The sequence below is a fragment of the Stegodyphus dumicola genome, chromosome 10 (genome assembly GCF_044657685.1).
Source record: "Stegodyphus dumicola isolate Sdum_Otavi_A_Nest chromosome 10, ASM4465768v1".
Lineage (NCBI taxonomy): Eukaryota > Metazoa > Arthropoda > Arachnida > Araneae > Eresidae > Stegodyphus > Stegodyphus dumicola.
The window spans coordinates 115,255,277-115,278,228 of record NC_140777.1 but is presented as its reverse complement, the minus strand read 5'-3'; the positions used below and the strand labels follow the sequence as shown (position 1 = coordinate 115,278,228).

Here is a 22,952-nt window from a genome sequence, read left to right as displayed (position 1 = left end):
AAAAACAAACTTTGTAAAAAAATTCATCACAGTTGAAAATTTTATGAAATAATAAAGGCAAATGGATTTTACATCTCCCAGAGCGTCTCCATCAGATGCTTGAGGTAGCGGGAGAAGTAAAAGAAAAAGCCTGTTTTTGAACTGTCAAAGGCATAAATATACACGAAATGAATCTTAATTCAGGAAAATATAAATTAATAAAATGTGATTCAAATTAAATTAAATCAGTATGGGCATCCATCAGTCTAGTCCCTACAAGCTGGAATAAAAAGGATTGGTGTAGCAAGAGAATTAAAAAAAAAAAAAAAATTCCTGTGACTGAACTGACAAACAGAGAGACTTTTTTTCTTTTACTTCTCTTTCTACCAAAACCTGAGAAAAATATGGGATATAAAATCCATTTGCTTTATTATTTTATGAAATTTTCTATTGTGCTGAAATTTTGTACGAAGCTTGTTTTCACACAGTTTGGCTTGCCTGATAATTTGGAAAAGGTCTGGTTTACTAGCTATTTTACAATAGTATATTGCATTTGCACAAAAATTTATTTTTATCGTTCATTATTCCAATGTGAATGTGGTTTGAATATAGTTTGTTTATGTTATGTATTTAATCAATTTCGTCTCTGAATTATTTCAGCTTGCAGCACATAACTGAGTTTTTGTTTTGAACTTTATTTGTCTATTGTGTAAAATTATATACATATATTCTTATTTTTTTAAAACTTTTTATTGATTTTTAATTATTTTGCATTTTAATGCATTCAGTTTAGCATTGTTCTGATTACATCATTGTTTATTGTCTGATTGTATCTACTCTTCAATATTATTTTAGTTATTCATTTATTTATCAATTATTATTATTTTATTTTATTGCATTTTCAGTATTTATTATGTATATATATATAAACGTATATAATGCATTTTTCGTAACAAATATAAATATTTTTGCTTTTGACGTTTCAAAATGAAATTGAGAAATTCAGAATTACACGGAACTGAAAAACGTGCTTAATTAATATAGTTATTTATCATTACATAGGGAATAACGTTTTAACTGTACTATTTCTGAAGGAAAGTTACACTTTTAAAGAGGGAAGTGATAGAAAAGTAGATATCTAAACAGAGTAACGAAGAACAGCTTCGTAACAGTAGAAGAAGAGAGTTATGGTTTCGAAAATTTATATCAGAATATGAGAAAAGTAAAATGCTTCTTATATGGAAAATAAAGATTACAGTAAAATCTTTTTTTTTCGGGGGGGGGCTTCGTTTTTTAGATAGACAGTTTTGTTTATTGTTTACTAGTTAAAAAATATGCACAATAAACTCTTAAAGGAACTGGTCTGTCCCATTTCTTCTTGTACTTCTTCTTTCTTTTCTTTTTAAACTTCTGTAACCTTTTTGGAAAATGTTCCAATTTTCCCTGTTCTTTAGAAAATGTTTACATTTTCTCAGAATTTCCCTTAGTATTTGCCAATTTCCCTGATTTTCCATACAATATTTTGTTCATTTTTGCTTTGTTTTTTTAGATGGAATTTTTTTGTTTATTATGAATTAACTGGTTAAAACATAGTGCACAATAAACTTTTAAAAGGACTGCTTTGTACTTTTCCTTCTGTACTTCTTCTTCTTCTTCTTCTTCTTCTTTTTTTTCTTTCCCACTTTGTTTTGTTTTATTTACATTTTCTCTGAATTTCCTTGAGCGTTTTTCATTTCGCTGCCGTTCCAGGATATTTTTTTTCTGTCTTTTTTAGATGGGCAATTTTTTTTTAAACACAGTATAGAGTAAACATTTAAAAGGGGAAGGGACTGGTCAGTACCCTTCTTTCTTGTACTTCATCTTTTTCCTTTTCTTTCTTAACCCCTCTTTTTTTTTTTTTTTTTTTTTTTTAACTTTTCTTATCTTTTTGAAAAATGTTTTTCCTTCCCTTCAATAAAATGTTTACGTTTTTTTGAATTTTCCTGAGCACTTTTAATTTACTTGACTTTCCAGGATTTTGCAGACGAATGAGAACTCAGATAACGCGGGTTACCGGTTAAGTGCTCGTTCTAGCGAAAGATGGCGCTGCATCACTTGATCTCGAGTAACAAAGAGCAGAAAACTTGAGAAAGAAGCCAAACAAAGTCGCCGTAAGCGTTTCTTTTTACTATTCTCTGGTGGTTACGCTACCTGTTTCGAAGCCGGCGGCTGGTCTTTCAGTTTCCGTCAAGTCTGCCGGTAAGACGGGTTAGGTGCTTGAAATATCTGACGGAAAATTATTAACTGCTACCCGCTTCTTTCATTTAGTTCCGCACAGTATTTTGACAGTGGTGCTCATATTTCTCTAGTGTTCAGTCACCAAACGATGCTGGAATTTTGAATTAGGTAAAATACATTTATTCCCAGACCTGGCAACAATGAAAGGTAAGCATCTACTTTGCACTGATTGATCATAATTAATTACAAAACTATAATCATTGAAAAATTTAACAGAAAATAATTATGTTTATATATTTCTCCCCATAGATTTGAATATTACGTAGAAATTAAACCAAAATTTTTATATTTATTGGAAATGTGTTTGAAATTATTTTAATACTTTATTAAATTAAAATGCTTCATAGAATCTGTTACACTTTAATTTCACATAAAACTATAACTGCTGAGAAAATATTTTATTAATTAAGATAAATACTACTATTTAATATTTTAATTTTTTGGCTAGTTCTCTGTTCCTTATATAAAACATTTTTTGATCAGATTCATAAAATCATTTTATTTAAATTTAAAAAACCCACTGAATGAATAATATATTTTCAGTTTAAAAAAAATATTAGTACGTTGCTTATTTTTATTATATTCCGCACAATAAGTCTATTAAACTTAATCCATGCTAAATTAAATTAAAAAAATACTTATTAAAAATTATTATTAGATTTATTACAAAACACATTTTTTTATTTAGTACGCTCCAATTGCTTAACTGAAATGTGCTCTAATTTATGAAGCATGTAATAATATTATATATTGAAAATGTGTTTTTAATACAAAATATATTAAGCATCTAATACAAACATCAACGATACATAATTTAACTTTTATTTTTCAAAAAAATATACATTTATTCTTTTAATACATTGCAAATATGGTTCATCAGAAAATAAAATTAAATTTTCCGTTTACTTATTATTTTTTAATTTGCAAAATTATTAATATTTATAAGACGTTTTTCAAATGGACAAGGGACATTCCAAACGAACCTTTTATTAGTAGAGTAAAATGTGATTAAAATTATCAAGTTACAAAAAAGAAAAGTTATTCACTATTGGTAATGGATCATTTGGAAAAATTTAAAAATACAGGAATAGTGTTGAAATTTTTATGTTAATTATAAGATTTCTTTAAAGGAAAAGAACTGTAAAGACTGTGCAGGAAGTCTCGAATCTAGAGCTGAAAAAGTTTGTCATTTAAGCCGGATTTTTGAGAAATTGGGATTAATACAAAATTTGCCAATAATGCATAAATAATGGTTACTCTCTTGCTTTTAAATAACACTGTTTAGATTTTTTTTCTCCTGTAGGTTATTTTCTGCTTTTAAAAGTATTGTATCAGTAATAAAAATATTATGGTATCTTTTTATAATATCAAATATATCTTAGAAGGCAGATCCTTTAAATTATGAGTTTAAATTAGTTCCGGAAAAAGAAAATCACATTCATTATAAAACTGAAATCTATTATGCTAATATAATTTGATGATTCTTCATTTCGAAATATTTTGCATTGCTTTTTTCTCAGGTAAACAGTTTTAGGCAACCTTTAATAAATCATAAACAAAAACTTTTATTAAAAATCGGTTAATTTTGAATCTATTTATTTTGCTCTTCAAAATATTTGCAGGAATCACTTTAATATTGGATAGCGATAAATATAAACCTTACAATGCATCGAATAATTTTTAATTGTTTCTTTCATTACGTATCATTCGTATTTTAGCACATATTTAGTTAGTAATACATTATTCGTCGAAACTAAATTATTTTCATTTAATTTAAACAAATGATTTTTTTTTTTTTTTTTATATTACTACCCGGTATATTGTGACTAGTTTCCCTCTGTATGGACCAAAAAGCTTTACTTCAAGCACGCATAAATTTCAGTCGTAAGATGCAGATGTGATCATTACTTATAATTATATTGTTAAACTGATGTGAATAAAAATATTTTCTGCTTTAAAATGCCACACGTTCGTATATACGCATCTGTGTACATGTAGATAATTTTTGAGACATTTTTAAATGGAATCCTAAGTTTATAATTTCAGTCTCACACTTATGTTTAGACATTCATGTAATTTTCTTATAAATGCAGTAAAATATAGTTGTAGTAACATTACTGAGAGTTTGGCGGACGCTGAAAGAATTACATGTAGTTAAAAGTACATAATTTAGAGCTTAGCACTTAAATTTATTACTCATCTGATAAATTTGGCAATAACATGATTTATTTCCCGTTTTGTTTTGAGTGCTCAGTATTTTTTAAAGATACATTTAAATTTTTTAAATATCATATGTTGTTGTAAAAACTCTGTCAAAATTTACAGAGTTGTTCCTGTTACTGGTTTATGAGCGTCAATGAAATGTTACCTTTGGAAATGATTAAAAGTCGCTTGCAAATATTGCACTAAAATAATTAGATCTAAAAACGCAAATATATACTGGTATATGAAACCAGTATATATTTGCATTTGTTGAATATGTTAATAATTAGACTGTTGTGCGCTGCTGTAAATTGAATAAAGTTAGAATCGGCAAACGTTGAAATGGGCTAATGCTGAAATTAGCTCCGCGTACTTTAATCTTCGCTGAGAACATTTGGAGGTTCATTTAATTCTTCAGATAGTAATGCATACATAGTTTTTTTTCTGCGTGGGAATTCCCTTGGTCGTTTCCGTTTCAGTTCCAAAAAGCATATATGTAGTTTCTTCTTCTATAACTGCACTTATTTTTCTAATTTTCAAAATAAATCCTTAGCATACGTAGATTAATGGAAAATTATAAATATTACTATATTTATGTATATTTAAAAACTTGCTTTGAAAAGTTAAGCTGACTTGCTTATGTTAGACATAAAATTAAAATGCAATAAAGCCATGTTCACATCAAATGCTACACCTATACATGAATGTAATTAAAAGGTTTCGTACTGTTTTCTAAAAAAGGTCTTTGAAAATGAATTATAATTGTTGAAAATTAACAGACTGGTATAAAGTAAGATTCAGACATTAGAATCACGAAATTCCTTTTTGTGCTATTATACTGCCAACAATTTGAGAAATGTTAATCAATTTTGTTCGTGTAATCCTATTTTAGGTTTATCTTAATCGTATGCAGTTTGCTGTTATCGTTTTGAAATAATTCGTTTTATGCATAAGAATATTTTAATGACTTAGTGATAAATAAATATCGTCGATTTCATACATAATTATCTGTGGTTCAATTTGCTTTTATGATACTACATTTTACAACAAAACAGATCGCCGAAAATATGGCCATTAACACCTATTCTGTGATTAAACTGCCTCAGTTTGCAGAATGTTTCCTTAGATAGTTGCTTAAGGAAGCTACAATAGCACTTGATTCTGGAAGTTGATTCATAAAATACACTAGAAAAAGGATTTTGGTATATTAATCCACATTTTCTGCTCTATATTCTAACCATCAAATTCTTCAAGAATTAAGGATTTTATAAATTAATCTAGTTCATTCCTACGTGGGTCAAAAGCGGAAAAAGTTAGTGATTTACTTCTGCAGTTTTCAAGAGAGAAATATAAAAAATATATGCATTAGCAAATATAACTGAAATACGAAACTGAATATCTTACGATCTCATTAACAGCTGAGTGGTTATAACCATTGAACACACTAATTGCCGAATCTATTCTTTAAGAATCAGACTGATTGTATAAGCGTGTTTATGACTTTTTCTATATATAATATAAATAAATCTCTTTATAATATAATGCAAATATAATATTTCTCTTTATAAAATATATAATAATTTCCTTCGAAAATTATTTCATGAAATCTCCCATTTGCATAAATATCGTCAGTACCAATTAGAAATCAGTAAGTTGCGCATGATTTCAAAAAATAACTAAGAAGTAGATAAGAATCCCTACAAATGAAAATTAACGTGTAGGGTTTTTGACGGAAGTATATGCCTAATTAATTTCAATTGAACTCGAATATATATGCTAATTCTTGTAATTATCCACTTAACAAGTAATGTAAACATAGCGTACACAGCTACGAATAATTTAAGCTTTTTAAGTAGTGACCAAGTTGATAAATTTTTAAATCAATCTGGTTTCCTCTGTTTTAGTTTATATTTAAATGCACGTATTCTTGATATGTTTATCTTTCGAATCCATTACCGAATAACATAGTAGTGCACAGCTTTACATGTTTCACGATTGTTCATGTACACAGTTGGATTCTGAAATACAAAAGGCGCTGCTTAATATGATTGGAGCTAATGCTATCATTGGTATAACGTATCGAATTGCCGAAGTCAAGCCCGTTTGTATATGAAAATATGGAAAATACTTCGCTAATTGTGATCAACGATTCGGCAAATATGAAAATATTAAGAAATTATTTTTTAAATTGAAGTAAAGTCACCAAGTAAGGTCAGAATAGATTTTAAAAATTAGCAAGTGACCAAGAAATGTCCCCAAGTAAGAGATTAAGTCACCAAAACGCTTGGTTTCAATTTTTAACTTCTTTTGGAGGAGAGAAAAATCTGTAGTATTTTCACCCCATTTTTTTGCTCCTGGAGGAGGGAGAATAAAAACATCTATTAAGGTTGTCTTCCCCCCCCCCTAATTTTTAATTTTACATTGCCATGTTCTCTTTCAACAAAGAATTCCTTCTAAACATTAAGATTAGGGGTTCTTCAGCTTCCAATAATTATTGCAACATTATGAATAGCTCATAAACGAGCTTTTGCACTAAAGACATCGTGAACAGTTCATAGCCAAATTTTTGCCTCTTCGTAATTAGAATGCTGTGAAAGTACCTATTTATATGTTTCTTATAGTAAATTGGTTAATTCCTTTGCTATTTTGAAGGGCACTTTTCCCCTCATCGCTTAATATTATATCAAAATAGTCCTGGACAAACGTAATCACATTAAGCGGCGCCTACTCTGTTTAAATGTTCAATATTTAAGGAAATAAAACAGCCTAAGTAACTCCATGTATAATGTAAATAACATGAATAAAAACATAATACTGCATCATTAGATAAACGGTGCATTACAGAACAATGGTGTAATTATTATAAAAGTTAGGAGCTAATTATTCTTTTTTATTAATACAGGAGCAATTAGTCGCCGATCTTTGTAATTAAATTATTTAATAAATGAGTTATATGTTTTTCTTTTTTGCTAATAAAAATGCTCATAACTTTTAGTTGTTCTAAAATTACCTATTAAGCTCAGGAAGCATATTGGCGAAATAATTAAATTATTATTTCCATTCGTAGTGCATTATCTTGCAAGCTTAACATTTTAATATGTTATTACGTAATAAACATTTGCATGCAAATGCGAAGTTAGATTTGAAGTTGATTTCTCTGTAAGAATAGAAGGTAGAATGAGAGAATATTTTTGTTGTTTCTTATTATTCTGAGTTAATTCTTTTATTCTTTTTCCTTCCCCTTTTTTTCACGTTTCGTTATCTGATTATGAAACAAAATCGTAGTGTAAATTATTAAGCATGAAATAATGCAGCCATGTGTTGAACGAATGTAAAAAAAATAAACTGAATTTTAAAAAAGAGAAATTTTATGTTACATTAAGAATGAATTAAAAATAAAGATAAAATGTCTGAAAGGGTTCATATTTTAATGTTCGGCCTTTGAAAGTTTCATGTAGTTTATCAATGTCAGATTATCAGTATGGAGATGAGACAGGTTGAAAAGTGAAGCATTTTATAGGATATTGATTGAGCATCCATTTAGGTTTTTATCAGAACATTTTATATCCTCTGTACATTTGGAAAGTGAAAAACAGAACGTTATTCTATAAAAATATTCAATATTTTTGATGAGATATATCCTAAATTAAATTCATTTTTATTTAAATTAGCAAAATTAAAAATTATGAATAAAATTACCAAATAAAAAATCATATTAATGCGTAAAAAATAATATTCTTAAAAACTTCATCTGTTGCTTTTCAATTGTTTGGTTTGTTGATTGATTATACAGAGATTAAGTTTGAAAAATAAATATCTTATTTCTTTTAAATTGTTTAGTTTATTGATTGATTATACAGAGATTAAGTTTGAAAAATAAATATCTTACATTTCGCCGAATGGCAGCAGACTCGAATAAAAAGTGAAACAACGCATTAAAGGGAAACAACTCGTGTTTCCAGACTAATAAGCCTTTCGAGGGAAAAAGAGAATTTAAAATAATTAATCTTGAATATTATTAGAGGAATTAGAGGATAAGTCAAATTTCGGCTCTTTTATAGATTAAATAACAAGTAATTATTTTAATTTAAAATTAAATTAATTATCTATTTTAATTTAAAATTAAATTAATTAAGCTTTAAAATTAAAATGTAATTTATTTGAAAAATAGTCAGTTTCTACATAAAAAATATTTTAAATTTGTTCCCTTACACAAACGTTTTCTTGCTGGTTCTGAAACACTGCATAAAAAAGGAAAAAAAAAAAAAATCAACAAAACTAAATATTTCAAATCGACGTGGTTTTTTAGTCCAAAGGAGCTTTGTCCTTAAAGGTCCTTTCGTTTTGCGATTTTGCTTTGAATCACTATAAATCTCCGTTTCACTTTTCAAACTGTTGCCACCAAATTTTAGAGTCCTGCATTATATTTGAAGAAATTAAATAATGAAAAATCTGCATAAATGTAGGCATATTTCTCGCATTGTGATAAAACTACGGTACATAGAGCCATCGAATTTTGAATGACGTAATCCTCCTACGAATATGGGCATGTGGAAGACCAAAGTTGAAATTTGGAATTTGTTTTATTTTCGATTTCATATTTTGTAAAATTTTAACGAATTTTTGAGTAACAAATTCAACGATTTAAAAGCGAGCAATGGCGGCGAGGGAAAAAAAAACCTTTTTATCTCCAGTGGGGACGGGGCGGAAATGTGTATCGGAAATTCTAAAGATATGCTCATTTTAAAATTATTTTGCGACATTGCTACTGAACTCAATTTTATGGTTTAAGTGCAAAGAACATGATATTTAATAAATAAAGGTAACACACAAAACGTTAAAAAACGTCCTTTTTAGACATAATTTAAAATCTGAAACCTTTCAGTTTTCTTTTTTTTTTTTTAAATAGCATTTTATTAGCTGGAACTGAAGAAACATATTAACATACAAAGACATTTATAATTAAGACACAATAACATGTCGAACAAATACTAATTCAGAAGTCAAACAACAAAAATCAGCGTTATATTTTCAAAATTTTCAATTTTGAAATCAATTATCAATTTTGAAAATATAACGCTGATTTTTGTTGTTTGACTTCTGAATTAGTAAGGACATTTATTTCTGTAAATGTTTGATACTTGCCGACATTTTAATCAGATGACAAAAATCGTTTATTTATGTTTAATGTTTGTAAAATAAACGAGTTATTTATTTTTTATTTGTGCAAAAAAAAATTCAAACTGTATGGTTGTTAGTTTCTATGAATAAATAAAATGAAAAAAATGAACTTAATAAAAAGAAAATTTGAAAGTTCCGTAATTCTGAAGGAGAAATTTTTAAAAATGCGCTTTTTCTGAAAGATCTTTTGAGTAAAAAATCAAACTTATTATTTAATATTATTATTTAATATAATAAACTTATTATTTAACGTATTTATTTAATATTAAAAAATTCAGGATTCTTGAGCTTTTCTATTTATGAAAAAAAAATTCAAACTGTATGGTTGTTAGTTTCTATGAATAAATAAAATCAAAAAATAAACTTAACAAAATGAAAATTTGAAATTTCCGTGATCTAAAGGCGAAATTTTTAAAAATGCGCTTTTTCTGAAAGATCTTATTTGGGTAAAAATCAAACTAAATATTAAAAAATTCAGGATTCTTATTTCAAGAAATAGGATTCTTGAACTATGATAGAAAATGTTATAAACATTAAGCCGAAAAAAATAAAATTTCAAGTCTATGTTTTTAAATTATTATCTGTGCAGTTAAAAACCTGTACTATATATCAATCAAGTTAAACTTTTCTTGACTTGTGATGACTTTTTTCTGGTTCCTGGAGGCTTTGATAAAAAATTATAAAATATTGTTTTGCGTCTGTATTATATTGCTTGGTATTACATATATGTTATGTATTGATAATGCACTCGGATTTTTTCAGTAGTTTAACATTAATTAGATGTTTTTCTAAGATCTGAATGATTTTTCAGTATATTTATGGGAAAAATTTATGTGTGGATAACTTGATTTCAGACTCGCGTATTTAGACGGTCAGCTATAATTACAAGTATTATTTTTATTATTATATAACGTATTTAATTTATAATTTTTACAATCATTTACGCCATTAATGTAATTAATAAAGACACTTCTAATACCGATTAAAAATGATTTTAATCTTATATATTTTACGTCTCCGCTACGAAATATGATTTACTTGTGTTGACAGTATAGACGTGTTCTAGTTTAAACTAGAATTTTATGTTGCGAAATATTATATTAAATTACTTTGAACAAATACAAAACTGTCTTTTAGAAATTTTCTCATAGTTGACAAGTTAAGTTGACTTTTTCTCTCCATATATGATTTGTAAATAAATGTAGATAAAACGATCGAATGGTTGTAGATATGACATCACTTTGCGCTGTTGTCGAATACTCTATACTTTGTAGTTATTTAGCGTCTCATGGTACATATTAGAGTTAAAAATAAGAAAAGAATAGAAATATAAGTCATTTTAATGAAAGATATTAAAAATGTAATAGTTAAATTTATTTAAAATGCAAATGATAAAATACAATAGTTTAATTAGTGTGAAAGATATTAAATATAAAGTAGTTAAATTTATTTAATATGAAAGGCATTAAAAATATAACAGTTAAATTTATTTAATATGAAAGGCATTAAAAATATGATACTTAAATTTATTTGCTAAAAATAAATTAGTTAGTTTCTAACGATTCAGTTCATACTTTTAGTGGACAAATTATTTTACATCATACTGATTAGTTTTCTTTTAAGTATTGTTTTAGTCTGATTTACTGTCTTTCAAATATTGCTTTTCTAGAAAGTCTCTTTCTTTGACAGAGGCTTTATTACGTAGCCTAAGCTGTTTCAGTAAGTTTTAAATCTTAGCCCTAATTCATTTTTTTACATAATCCGATTCAAAGTCTTAGGATATTAAGATGCATGAGAAAGTTTCTGTTCTTACTCATATGCGTCACTCTGAAGAACAAAAGTAATAATAAACAGAATCTGTTTTTCTTTCAAGAGCCACACCTAGACGGATATACAGCACCTATAGTATGTTGCCCCTTGGGCATACTTTGCATAGTTGAGGTTCGCTTTATCTTCCAAATTAATGGTTTACAGCGGGGAGAAGAAATTATTCTAATCTCTGTTGCGAGATAACGTTGCGATCCATCATAAGCAAGTGCAAATCTTGGCATTCACTTGGTAAGAACGACTTAACGGATGTTTCTTTTGAAGTACAATATTTGTGTCTGAAATAAATATTAGTTTTTTATTCATTCTGATATGACATAATCTGTAAAATATGGATTCTGTACCTGTTATCTTCAGAACTTTAACTGAATATTTCATTTTGTTTCCATAATAGATGCATTATTTTTAACAGTTTAAAATAATTTAGAATACGGGATTTATTTGTTTTAACCTTGATACAAATCCGATTTGAGTACTTTATTTTCTTGAAGTATGCGAACATATGTCCATAATTTCAGAGATGAGATTACCTTTGTTTAGAATCAGCAATAAAGAATTATTGCTGCAAAAGTAATCAGAGTCTTTATCACCGAGAATTTGATTACGAGAATTTGATGATTATGGATTTTATCGAAATGCAACAAAACTTGACGTAAAGATTTCAATCAATGTGTTTTAATAAAATATTTGTCTCTTAAATATATATCAATAGAAAATGTTTATTTAATGTAATCCCAATCTCTTGGCAATCTACTTCGTATGTGTTTAATTTGTATGAATAATTATTTTAATATGGACAATGTAAGATACATTAGTTGGTCTCTTTTTAACGAAGTAGCAAAGATTAATAAATAAACATGACATATTTACTTTCTATAGGAAAAAAAAAGAAGGGACTCTTAAAAATGCTTATAACGTACAATTATTAAAAAATGAAGAACAGGACTAATTTAAGTGAATTTTAATTGTACAAAAAATATCCTGATTGAATGTTAGTTAATAGTTTAACAAAGAATTTATAACTATAAAGTAATAACGCGTAAAGTAACGTGAAAAGTAAAATCAAAAGAGGCCTTTTTTGGGGAAAAGAGAGGAGATTTTGTGGAAGATCCTTTAATAGAAATTAGCTATTACACATGGTGATTACACATGGTGATATTACACATGGTGATAAACATGAAAACTTACACGCACGATGTGAAAAATGAACAATGCCCTCGCCGTGACTCCAACCTGGATCTCTCGAACACGCCCCGAGCGTGATACTGTTACACTACGAAAGCATGCAGAAAAAAGGGAGAAAATACTTTATTAAAAATACTCGAAATTTTAATAGAATTACGTGACAAGTTTTTTTTCTTTTTTTAAAGTATGCAGAAGATATGTAACATTTCCATATTAGTCTAAATGTATATTCTTCTAGTATCTTCTAAAATGTTTCGTTATTTCACGTGAGCCATCTATTTATTTATTTATTGATATATATTTTTTTACTTTTAGCCCAAAGGTGCAGTTTGCCCAGAAGGGCTATTAATTTCGTTTTGGCATTTTGCGTTAATTCACCGTAAACGGCGAATCATTTTTTAAATTGTTGATTTCAGATTTTTTATCTGAAAGCTTTCGGATTCTGTATTACGCCCAAAGGGAGGTTTATTTGTTACCTTTATTTATTAAATATCATGTTCTTCGCACTTAAACCACAGAAAATTCAATTCAACAGCAACATCACAAAAGTTTCTGATAGGCAGTCTTGCGCGATGGAGATAAAATTGTTTTCTTCCGTACGATGCTGCCATTGTCTGATTTTAAATCTTTGAGTTTATTAAAAAATTTGCTAAAGTTTTACAAAATATGAAATAGATAATAAAACAATTTCAAAATTCAAAATTCATGCATCCAGGTGCCCATGTTTGGGTGGAGCATTACGTAATTCAAAATTTAATGGCTCTAGGTAACTTTTTTTTTTTCGCAATGCGAGAAACATATTAACGTTCATGCAGATTTTTCATTATTTAATCTCTTTAATACAGGGTAATAATATTTGGCGATAATTTTCGACATTAATAGCCCTTCTGGCTAATGCACCTTTGGGCTAATAAAAATAAAAAAGTTAATAAAATTCACGAATTCTCAAAAAGAAAAAGAAAAGAATACATGTTTTATTTTTATTTCTTTTTCATTATGCTTTCAAGTAACAATAAGCTAGAAATCCATTCGTTTAAGAGTTGAAGAATTCGTTATTTTTTCCCTCCAAGTATCTCTAAACAAAGGATGACAAGTTTCTAACATCCTACTGTTTTATTCATCAGTTCGCTACGCATTTCTACAAAATTAATCTATTATTCAAGTGTTCAAAAATGATGGTTTCGTAGGGTTCTATTTCCTTAAATATTGATATCAGGTATGTACTTCCAGTTGCAAAGTTTCTCAAAATTCGCCAGAGAATTTATGAAAGCAGCTTGACCATTTCAAAGTATGAAAGTTCTTTTTTCCGGTTTCCACAGAATAACAATTCGACTTAGTAAAATAATCGTTATACTTATTAAGTTACACGACAAAAATGTTTGTGGATCACATTTCTCTGTCATTATTATTAGGACATTGTAGCTATTAATATTTGCTTTTTGAGTTTCTTTCATTTAGTTTCTTATTGCCATATGCTGCAGTTTTTTGTTTATACTTTTAGAGAACGAAAAATACCCACGTATCCCGCCTTTTGTTTTTAGCGCCAGGTTATGACAATTTTAAAAGTATTCGGTTAGGTTAGGTTATTTAATTACGGCAAAGCCTCGAGGGCTATCTGCCTAAGGGGAGGGATGCCTTCGTGGAGGATTTTCTAAGGAAACTGGCTCGTATACACGTTACACATGGGGAAAACCACGAAAACACCCATGCAGCCAGCCCGTTCGCGGGATTCGAACCTCGGACCGAACTACCAGTGTTTAGCGACTTTACCGCTCGGCTGCTGGTCGGTCTTAAGAGTATTCGAATAAACTTCCCAATCCTTAATGCGCTTAGAGAACAAACTCCCCTAAGTTCGATTTACACATGTAAGCATTTTTTCCGCTTTATTAACAAAAATAAACCTTCGTAAACTACCTTCAAAGGTCACGCCGAAACTTTACTTCTAATCATTGAACTTTATGTAACTTAATACAAGAACTGACCCATCATACCGAAACAAACTCGAACTGACATTCAATCTGTGCCTCCGCTGAGTCAGCTGTAAGTTCATCTTCTCTAATCGTTTATAGATGATTTGAGGCCTGAGGAGTCGCAGAGACAACAATCAGAACGGGTTAGATTCAGGTTATAAGGAAGTGGAAATGAACATATTTATTAAATATTGTAATGTTAATATTACTATGTATTCTTACCGGAACGTAGATTTCTTTTAAAGGAATTGTGATAGTTGCACTTGTAGTTTATACATGACTATTTTTCATTTGTTTGCTGTCATTATAACCCCATCCTTCGAAAATTAAATTATTCGCATAATTTTTTTCTCTCAATTTTCCGACTGAAAATGTAATAAAAAAAGTTGGGGGAAATACGTTATTTTAATCTTAAGAACTATTTCTCTGAACCCGTAGTTGAATACGTATCTCTGCAAATTCCCTTTCTAGGCCCCCTATGCTTTTTCTCATGATTACGTCAGGGATTAAAAGAGCCTCTATTTGGCTGCTGAATTTTGCAACCTTTCCCTAATAATAGGCCTTCGGTGGGTGATTATGGATTGCCTGTTTCCACACCTTACAAGCCATAATTCATCATTACGTCAGAGAGAAGAAATTCCTGCTTGGATGTAAGTTTTAAGAAATCGTCATAGCATCTGATTTCTTCTGCTTTCATTCATATAGTAATACAGATTAACTAATCTTTTTCGTATCCACTTATAAATGAAACAACTAAATTACACATTTTCTATTTAATAAAACTTGTTTTTCGTTTTTAATTTTAGTTTGCTTTCTTCGCATTTTTACTTTCTCGTACGAAGTAAAGGAAATATTTTAATCGCGAAAAATTTCGGGTATCATATTTCAAAGGAAATACCCACTTTGACCATTCCCGAATCCATTTGAATTTTTTTTTTTTTTTTTTTTTTGCCTGCCGTCTGTTCACGTGGACAGAACAAAGGACTCTTCCCCCTCCCCAAATGAATTGTAAAATGGATTTCAAAAGAATTTTCTTTTGAGACGTGAGTACGTATATATATATATGTGTGTGTGTGTATGTGTATCTCTCATAGCTCAAAAATGATTAACCATAGAACGTAGAAATTTTGTATATGGTACTGTCATACATCTAGTTTTGCATCTCCCTTTTTTTTTATTGCAATCGGCAATACCAAACGTGTATATACACTGGTGTGCAAAAATTAAGGACGAAGTCGAAAAATTAGCATGTCAGCTGAACGAAGAGGCAGAGCGGACAGAAAGACCAATCAGGAGATTAAGTAAGGTGATGTACGGTAGCACATGCGCAGATATGCAGGTAGGCGTAATGGGGGAGTGTCTGAGTAGTATAAAGCATGTTGTCGGTGTAAGATCAGTATTTCTGGCAAAGAGATTGCACGCCGTATAGCAGTTATAATCACACCGAGTTGCTGCCTCAGCGAGAAATGGCGAATAATCAATCTGTTAGACGACATCTGGATGCTTTTACCCGAGGTCGAATCATTGGGAAGTTGGAGGAAGGCCGCAGTGTGACAAGTGTGGCTGCAGAGTTCGTAATTGCTCACAGCATCGTTTCACGACTTTGGAGACAATTTCAAACTACAGGAACAGCTATCCGGGGGTTTAGTAGTGGTCGTCCACGAGGAACCACACCCGCAGATGACCGATATATTGCCTTACAGGCCAGAAGAAACAGGCGGCAGACAGCGGGAGAAATCGCTATACACACGACACAGGCGACTGGACGACCGATATCGCGTTTTACCGTGGCCACAAGATTGCACGGTGGTGGTCTGTTTGCACGACGCCCTGTACGGTGTGTACCTCTAACGCCTGCCCATCGGAGAAGGCGTTCTCTGTGGTGCCGGGAACACCGGAATTGGAGAGACAATGAATGGGGACGAGTACTCTTTACAGATGAGAGCAGATTCAGTTTGAGTAGCGATTCTCATCGCATACTCATCTGGAGAGAGCGGGGAAGCCGCAATCATCCCTCGAACATCATTGAAAGGGACAGGTATGGAGGTGGCGGTGTTCTCATTTGGGAAGGCATCATGTTTGGTAGTCGTACAGACTTTCACATCTTCGACGCAGGTTCAGTCAACGGGACCCGTTATTGTAACGAGATTCTTCTTCCATATGTGCGTCTTTTTAGAGGCGCTATGGGTCCGCAGTTCCTTTTCATAGACGACAATGCACCATGTCATCGCACAGTAGCTGCCGAACAGCTCTTAGAGAGTGAATATATTGAACGTATGGATTGGCCGGCACGATCTCCGGATCTCAATCCCATCGAGCATGTATGGGATTTTCTAAGCAGACGCTTGGCAGCTCGTACCTTACCACCAGTAACGATTCCGGAGCTTCGATTGGCGCTGCAAGACGAATGGGCAGCAATGCCTCAACAACTCATTGACACCCTCATTCTCAGCATGGGCAGACGCTGTGAAACCTGCCTAGCAGTCAGGGGAGATCATATCCCCTATTAAAGACCGGATGTTTCTTGCTGGACACCCATCACAGGGATGTTTCGGCCTTCAGTCGCATTGCGCTCCATGCTACTTTTTCAATAAAGCTTCTTTTTATCCCTCTGATTTCTCTTTTAGTAAGTGTTGCTTACATTACTCATGTCCTTACGTATTGGGGATCTTACGGTATTAAATGTGTTGATTTGGAAAGCTTTTGTACAAAGTTATATTGAAAAAACCGTCTCGTCCTTAATTTTTGCACACCAGTGTATATACGTATATGTGTGTACACATAATATGTACGCTGACCAGATTACGCTGGTTTAAAATCCTTACCCGGCCTTTATTTTCACAATCGTTTGTAACAGTCATATACTTCCAATTACAGAAATGTTTTAAATGACGAAAATATTCATGACAATTTTGGCAATGCTAATTTTTTTCAAGAAAATTAATTTTCGAGAACTAACGAAATCTATCTCTTTAATGCGGTCTCCCGATTCCTAAACTTATATTTTCCGGAAGTTTTATATTCGTTATGAAATATAAAAAATACATGATGTTTGATTTCCGAGCGACAACGGTTGGCCGGGATATTTAATTTCAAAATTTGCAACTTTTGATGTCATTTTCAACTTGCCTCGAGGAATTGGTTAATTAAGTTAAAATAATTCGAGGAAAAAATCAAATGAATTTCAACCAAAATTGTGTGTAATTTAATAGGCCGTACAAGGATATCGTATGTCCACATCAGAATTTTTTAAATTATGTTTTGTTGTTTTCTTGCATTTTACTTTTTTATTGCACTTATAGCATACAAAAATATATTTTTTAATTATTATTGATTTTAAAATGTGTTAAATCATTTTTGGTTATTTGTTTCCCTTACATTTATTTTATACTTGTTTATTTACTATATGATACAGCTTTGCATCAATAAACAATTAATTATCAATAAACAATTATTATTATTATTGTTATTAATAATTTTTCATCATGAGTGAGATCTTGAATATGCCGATCATGTTCATGTTCGACTGTCGACCTCCAATCGACTCTTTGACCATCCTGGATGCCCTTTAAAATTTCATCAATCATGTTCGCTATTCTCTGTAGTTCCATATAGCTAATGCTGCCATAATTTGTCAAGTCCTAAATTCAGACGTTTAAGATTTGAACAAATGAAAACAGTGGGTGGTTAATGATTTATTTTATTTTGATAAATAATCAATAATGTTCTTTAATGAAAGGAATATTTAGAACAATAAAAATGATGCAAGCCTAATCCTTTTCATCCCAGTCATATTTTAAAGTTGATTTTTATTGTATAACTTTCTTCCTCAGATAATTATAAAATTGGGTGCAAATTATTTTAAAATTATAATGATAAATTAAAATTACTTAACTATTTCCATTGACACCCAATTTGTTTCGTTCGACCATGGAGTAGACATTAAAAAAAAAATATGCTCCCTCCATGTGCATTGTAGGACGTATTCGCATAGCTTTATTAGACATGATTTCTGACTAATATACTCTAGATTTGCAAGAAATATCAGCCATTTCTTTTTATATACTCAATTTCATAGCTGCTTCGTAGTTTTGGTTGGCATGATTTTCCTGAAAAAATCGTTTAGGTAAGCAAACTGGCCCAACAGAATCTCCAATGCTGCCAATATCGGTGTTTCTTACTTTCTGTTTCTTCTCATTTAAGAGTTTGACTGTAAGTCATCCAATCATCAGCAGTTTAGGAAAAAATTGCACAAATAGTAACACGGAATTTAATAGTGAAATACGGTGACAGGACATACGAGACGTAGGCTTGCATTATGAATGAGTTTCATAATAAGGCAACCGATGATTTCCTGTTTCGGTATTTTATTTTTATATGTTTTGAATCTTTTTCTTAGCTATGTACTTTTTACTACGGTTACGTCATAAACAAAAAGAAGTGTGTTCGACCGATTACCGATTTCAGCAATATCGATAGGACAGGACGGGTCACCGCTCCATGCTGCGATGCGTTATCCGAAGTCACAAATGAAGGCTCCTCCTTCCAAAAGTATAAAATATGATCCAGACTCGAAAAATTAACTGATGGAGGGAGGGAAGTCAGAAGGCTACGTGTTGCCGTGATCGATTATATCCTTGGGGGCCATCCATAAAGAAGCTCAGAAAAGAGATAGGACAATGATGGTCATGTACCTGATAAGGCCGCGCTTTGACATAGAGAAAGTTTCGAAACGTTTTCGATAATTAATGTGAAAGACAGGATTTTTGTCAGGGTTTAAGTTTGCGGAGACGTCGTCACCTCTGATAGCGAGACTTTGCTGGAACTTTACTGTTGTACTCAGCTTTGTTTTTAACTTTTCTTTCAGTTTTCGTTTTTTTAAATTCCTTGAACTATTTTTTTAGTTCAGTAAGTTATGTGACATATGATATTTATTATACTCTAAGTTTTGCTGCTGTCTTCTTTGAACATTTGACACCTTACTTAGTAAATAAACGAGCATACGTTTTGTTTGCATTTTATTGTCATCATGGAAATTATTCCATGAACAAGTGAAAAAAAATGTATTCAGTATGAAATATTATGTTGATTTTGTTTATCTGAGCCTTTGAAAAATACCAACTTTTGGAATTTATCCGCGTTTACAAAGTGGAAAAAAAAAGACAGGCATATGCAAGAGCTAGGAACAAAATATCTGGTATCCCTCAGCAGTTTTGCATACCAATAATAGTTTTTACTCATCTAATAAATCTTTTGAAATTAAAATTTGTGCAAAACTTATGATCAATTAAGGCGCTTTAAGAAGCTGTTATAGTAAAAATATTTATTAATACCAAAAGTTTCATACATACAAAATTAAGGGCAATGAAAGGTAAAGTCTTTGATGTAGATCCTCATAATTCTTTAAAAATGTGTAAATTGGATACTGCATAGTAAAATTTTAATTATTTTTGATCGTTAGCATCAATTTGCTTTTAGTGGATTTAATTCATCTGAGAATAGGAATATTTTTAAAATAAAAAAGAGCGTGAATTCATAGTTTTGTAAACAGAAAAAATCTCATGTGAGCACCACTTGCCTTCCTTGTACAGCGTGTTAAACTATACACATTTTTTGTTGTACTTCATTTAAACTTATTTCTTCGAATTATTCGAACGTAATCAACCGATCTCTCAAAGATAACAAAGCTGAAAATGCGAATTTTAAAAACGCATATTTTGAAATTAAATATCGGTCAATTTTTGTTGTAAGGAAGTCAAACTTCTTATAATTTTATTTTTTCAGAACGGGTATAAAACTTTCTCAAATAAAAGTATAGTACCCGGGAAAGCACATTAAAAGTTATATTTCGTTATTTGCGGAAATTTTTTTTAATTTGACATTGCCCAAACATGAATATTTTTGTCATTTAAAGCACTTCTGTAACTGAAAGTGACCAGTGATTACGAAAATAAAGGCCGGGTAAAGACTTTTTAGCCGGGTATGGCATTGGGTGTGCATGGGTATGGGATTATTATATATATATATATAATCATTTTATTTGCCGATTTCAATAAAATAGGGAGATGCGAAACAAGATATTATAGCAGTCCCATACACAAAATTTCAATTGGATTGGGTGTGCATAAATTTTATTTGGAATATATTTATACTGTGTGAGGTCTGAGTTACTTCAGATGGAGCGTATTCTGCCTTTCGGCCACGCTGTTTCGCTACTAGTTAAAACTTGCTATTTTACGCTCGTGCATATCAATGGCCAGTTAATTTACGTCGGTGATATTAGCCACGAGCCAACTACGCGTTAAATTATCTCTGCGCAGCTTCGGCTAATTTATTTAACTTAGGCTTAGTTTTGCGTTTTCTAGTTTGAGTCTTTTTTTTTTTTTTTTTTTCCTTCCACCCTTCTTCTTGCTTCATAATTCTAGAGAGCTCTAGCTCCGAAGTAACTTAAATTCAGCAAGAATCTTATAATACTTTCTCTGTTCTCAAATTTCGGAATTACCAAAATCGTTGCAAAGAAAGAAAAGATGTTCACATTTTTTGTTAATGAAGGATTTTTCTTAAATATTCATCAATAATTACGTATAATTTGATTAGAGACTAATTTGAAGACATTTTAACATTCAAATATATATATTTTTTAAATTTCCCATTCTTATCACGATTTTTACAGTGTGTACATTTTTATTACCCCAAAGGGGCTTTGTCCCTGAGGGACTATTGTTTTCGTTTTGCAATTGTGCGTCGAATCGCTCTGAATGTTCGTTTCACTTTTCAAACTGTTGACACCAAATATTACCGCCCTGTTTGAAATAGGATCAGTTTGAATGCCTAGCAGACATCAGACCACACTGTATTATATTTGAAGAAATTAAGTAATGAAGAATCTGCATAAATGTATGTATGTATTTCGCATTGTGATAAAACAACGGTACCTAGAGCCATCCATTTTGAATGACGTAATCGTACTGCGAATATGGGCATCTGGAAGTCCAAATTTGATATTTGAAATTTGTTTTATTATCGATTTCATATTTTGCAAAACTGTAACGAATTTTTAATCAGCAAACTGAGCAGTTTTAAAGCAAGCAACTGGGAACACTGTACTGGGAAAAAAAAAAAAAAAAAAAAAAAAAACTTTTTATTTCTAGCGCCCGAGACTGTGTATCGGAAATTCTAAAGATATGCTCTTTTTAAGCTATTTTGTGATATTGCTGTTGAATTGAATTTTATGGTTTAAGTGTGAAGAACATGATATTTAATAAATAAAAGTAACGCACAAAATGTTAAAAAAACGCTTTTTTGGGAGTAATATAAAATCTGAAAGCTTTCAATTTTTTTACTTATTATTATTGTTATTATTATTTAAGAAATGACAATACACCGTCAAGATGACTTATCAAGATGACTATATTGTTATTACTATTTAAGAAATCACAATACACTGTACTAATCGAGCCATGAGAAATTGAATTTCATCCCAGTGGAAAATTTTATTGGAGGGTAGAAGGATATGTAAGCATAAGAAGAAAAATAATAAAATATATACATAAAAGAGAATAAAGAATGGCATGCATATATTTTGCAGTGTTTCACAACAGCGGTATTATAAATTGAGCAAAATCATCGTTATCTATATCATTAATTTCAATTGTCTACCTGCACAATACTGGTTCATGCCCTCATATTTTTAAGTAGAACATTTTCATGCTTGTTATAGATAGCCACTAACATCAAGTTATGTACAAAAAATCTTTAGAAATCAACATAAAAGAGTACTTAAGAACAAATTTTGTACATGCATAGGAATTATAATTCAATGCACGTGAAATAAAGAGGGGGAATTACACATAACATATATAATAAATATACAAAATAAAATTCATAATAACATACAGATACATACATAATAGCATACAACACAATGCATACATAATTATGCAAAACATGCAAATTACATAACGTACATAATATTACTTAAAGCAAAATATATAATAAAAGCAATGATGCAAAATACATGTAATTGGATAAGCGGTGTGTGAAGATATATACTTTTCTTAAAGGTCACAATTTTTATTGTCGATGAGAAATTCTGGCATAAGTCGAAGCACAGTAATTAATAGTTTTTTGAGTTCTAAGTTCAAATCTGTGCAACTTTATTAGAGAGTATATTATTTTTCCAAACCGTCCAGTGTCGAGTAGCTGGTAGTTTGAGATGATAGTCCCGAGTAAAGGGAATTTAAATATGTAATGATCGAGATTGTTAAGCCCACCACATTCACAGATGTCTGTCTCTCTCTAACAAAATCTGCTTAGAGAGGTAGGAAGTGG

The 22,952-nt window shown here is 30.4% G+C and overlaps 1 protein-coding gene across 1 annotated transcript in view; it reads left to right on the top strand.

The window, feature by feature from the left end:
* The first annotated feature begins 2,153 nt into the window (after positions 1–2,153).
* Positions 2,154–22,952, top strand: part of LOC118187447 (uncharacterized) — a 285,905-nt gene continuing 265,106 nt past the window's right edge. Inside the window, exon 1 of the mRNA XM_035357671.2 lies at positions 2,154–2,403. Coding sequence (XP_035213562.2) covers positions 2,397–2,403 — 7 coding nt within the window. The 5' untranslated portion in view covers positions 2,154–2,396. The remainder of the gene's footprint in view (positions 2,404–22,952) is intronic.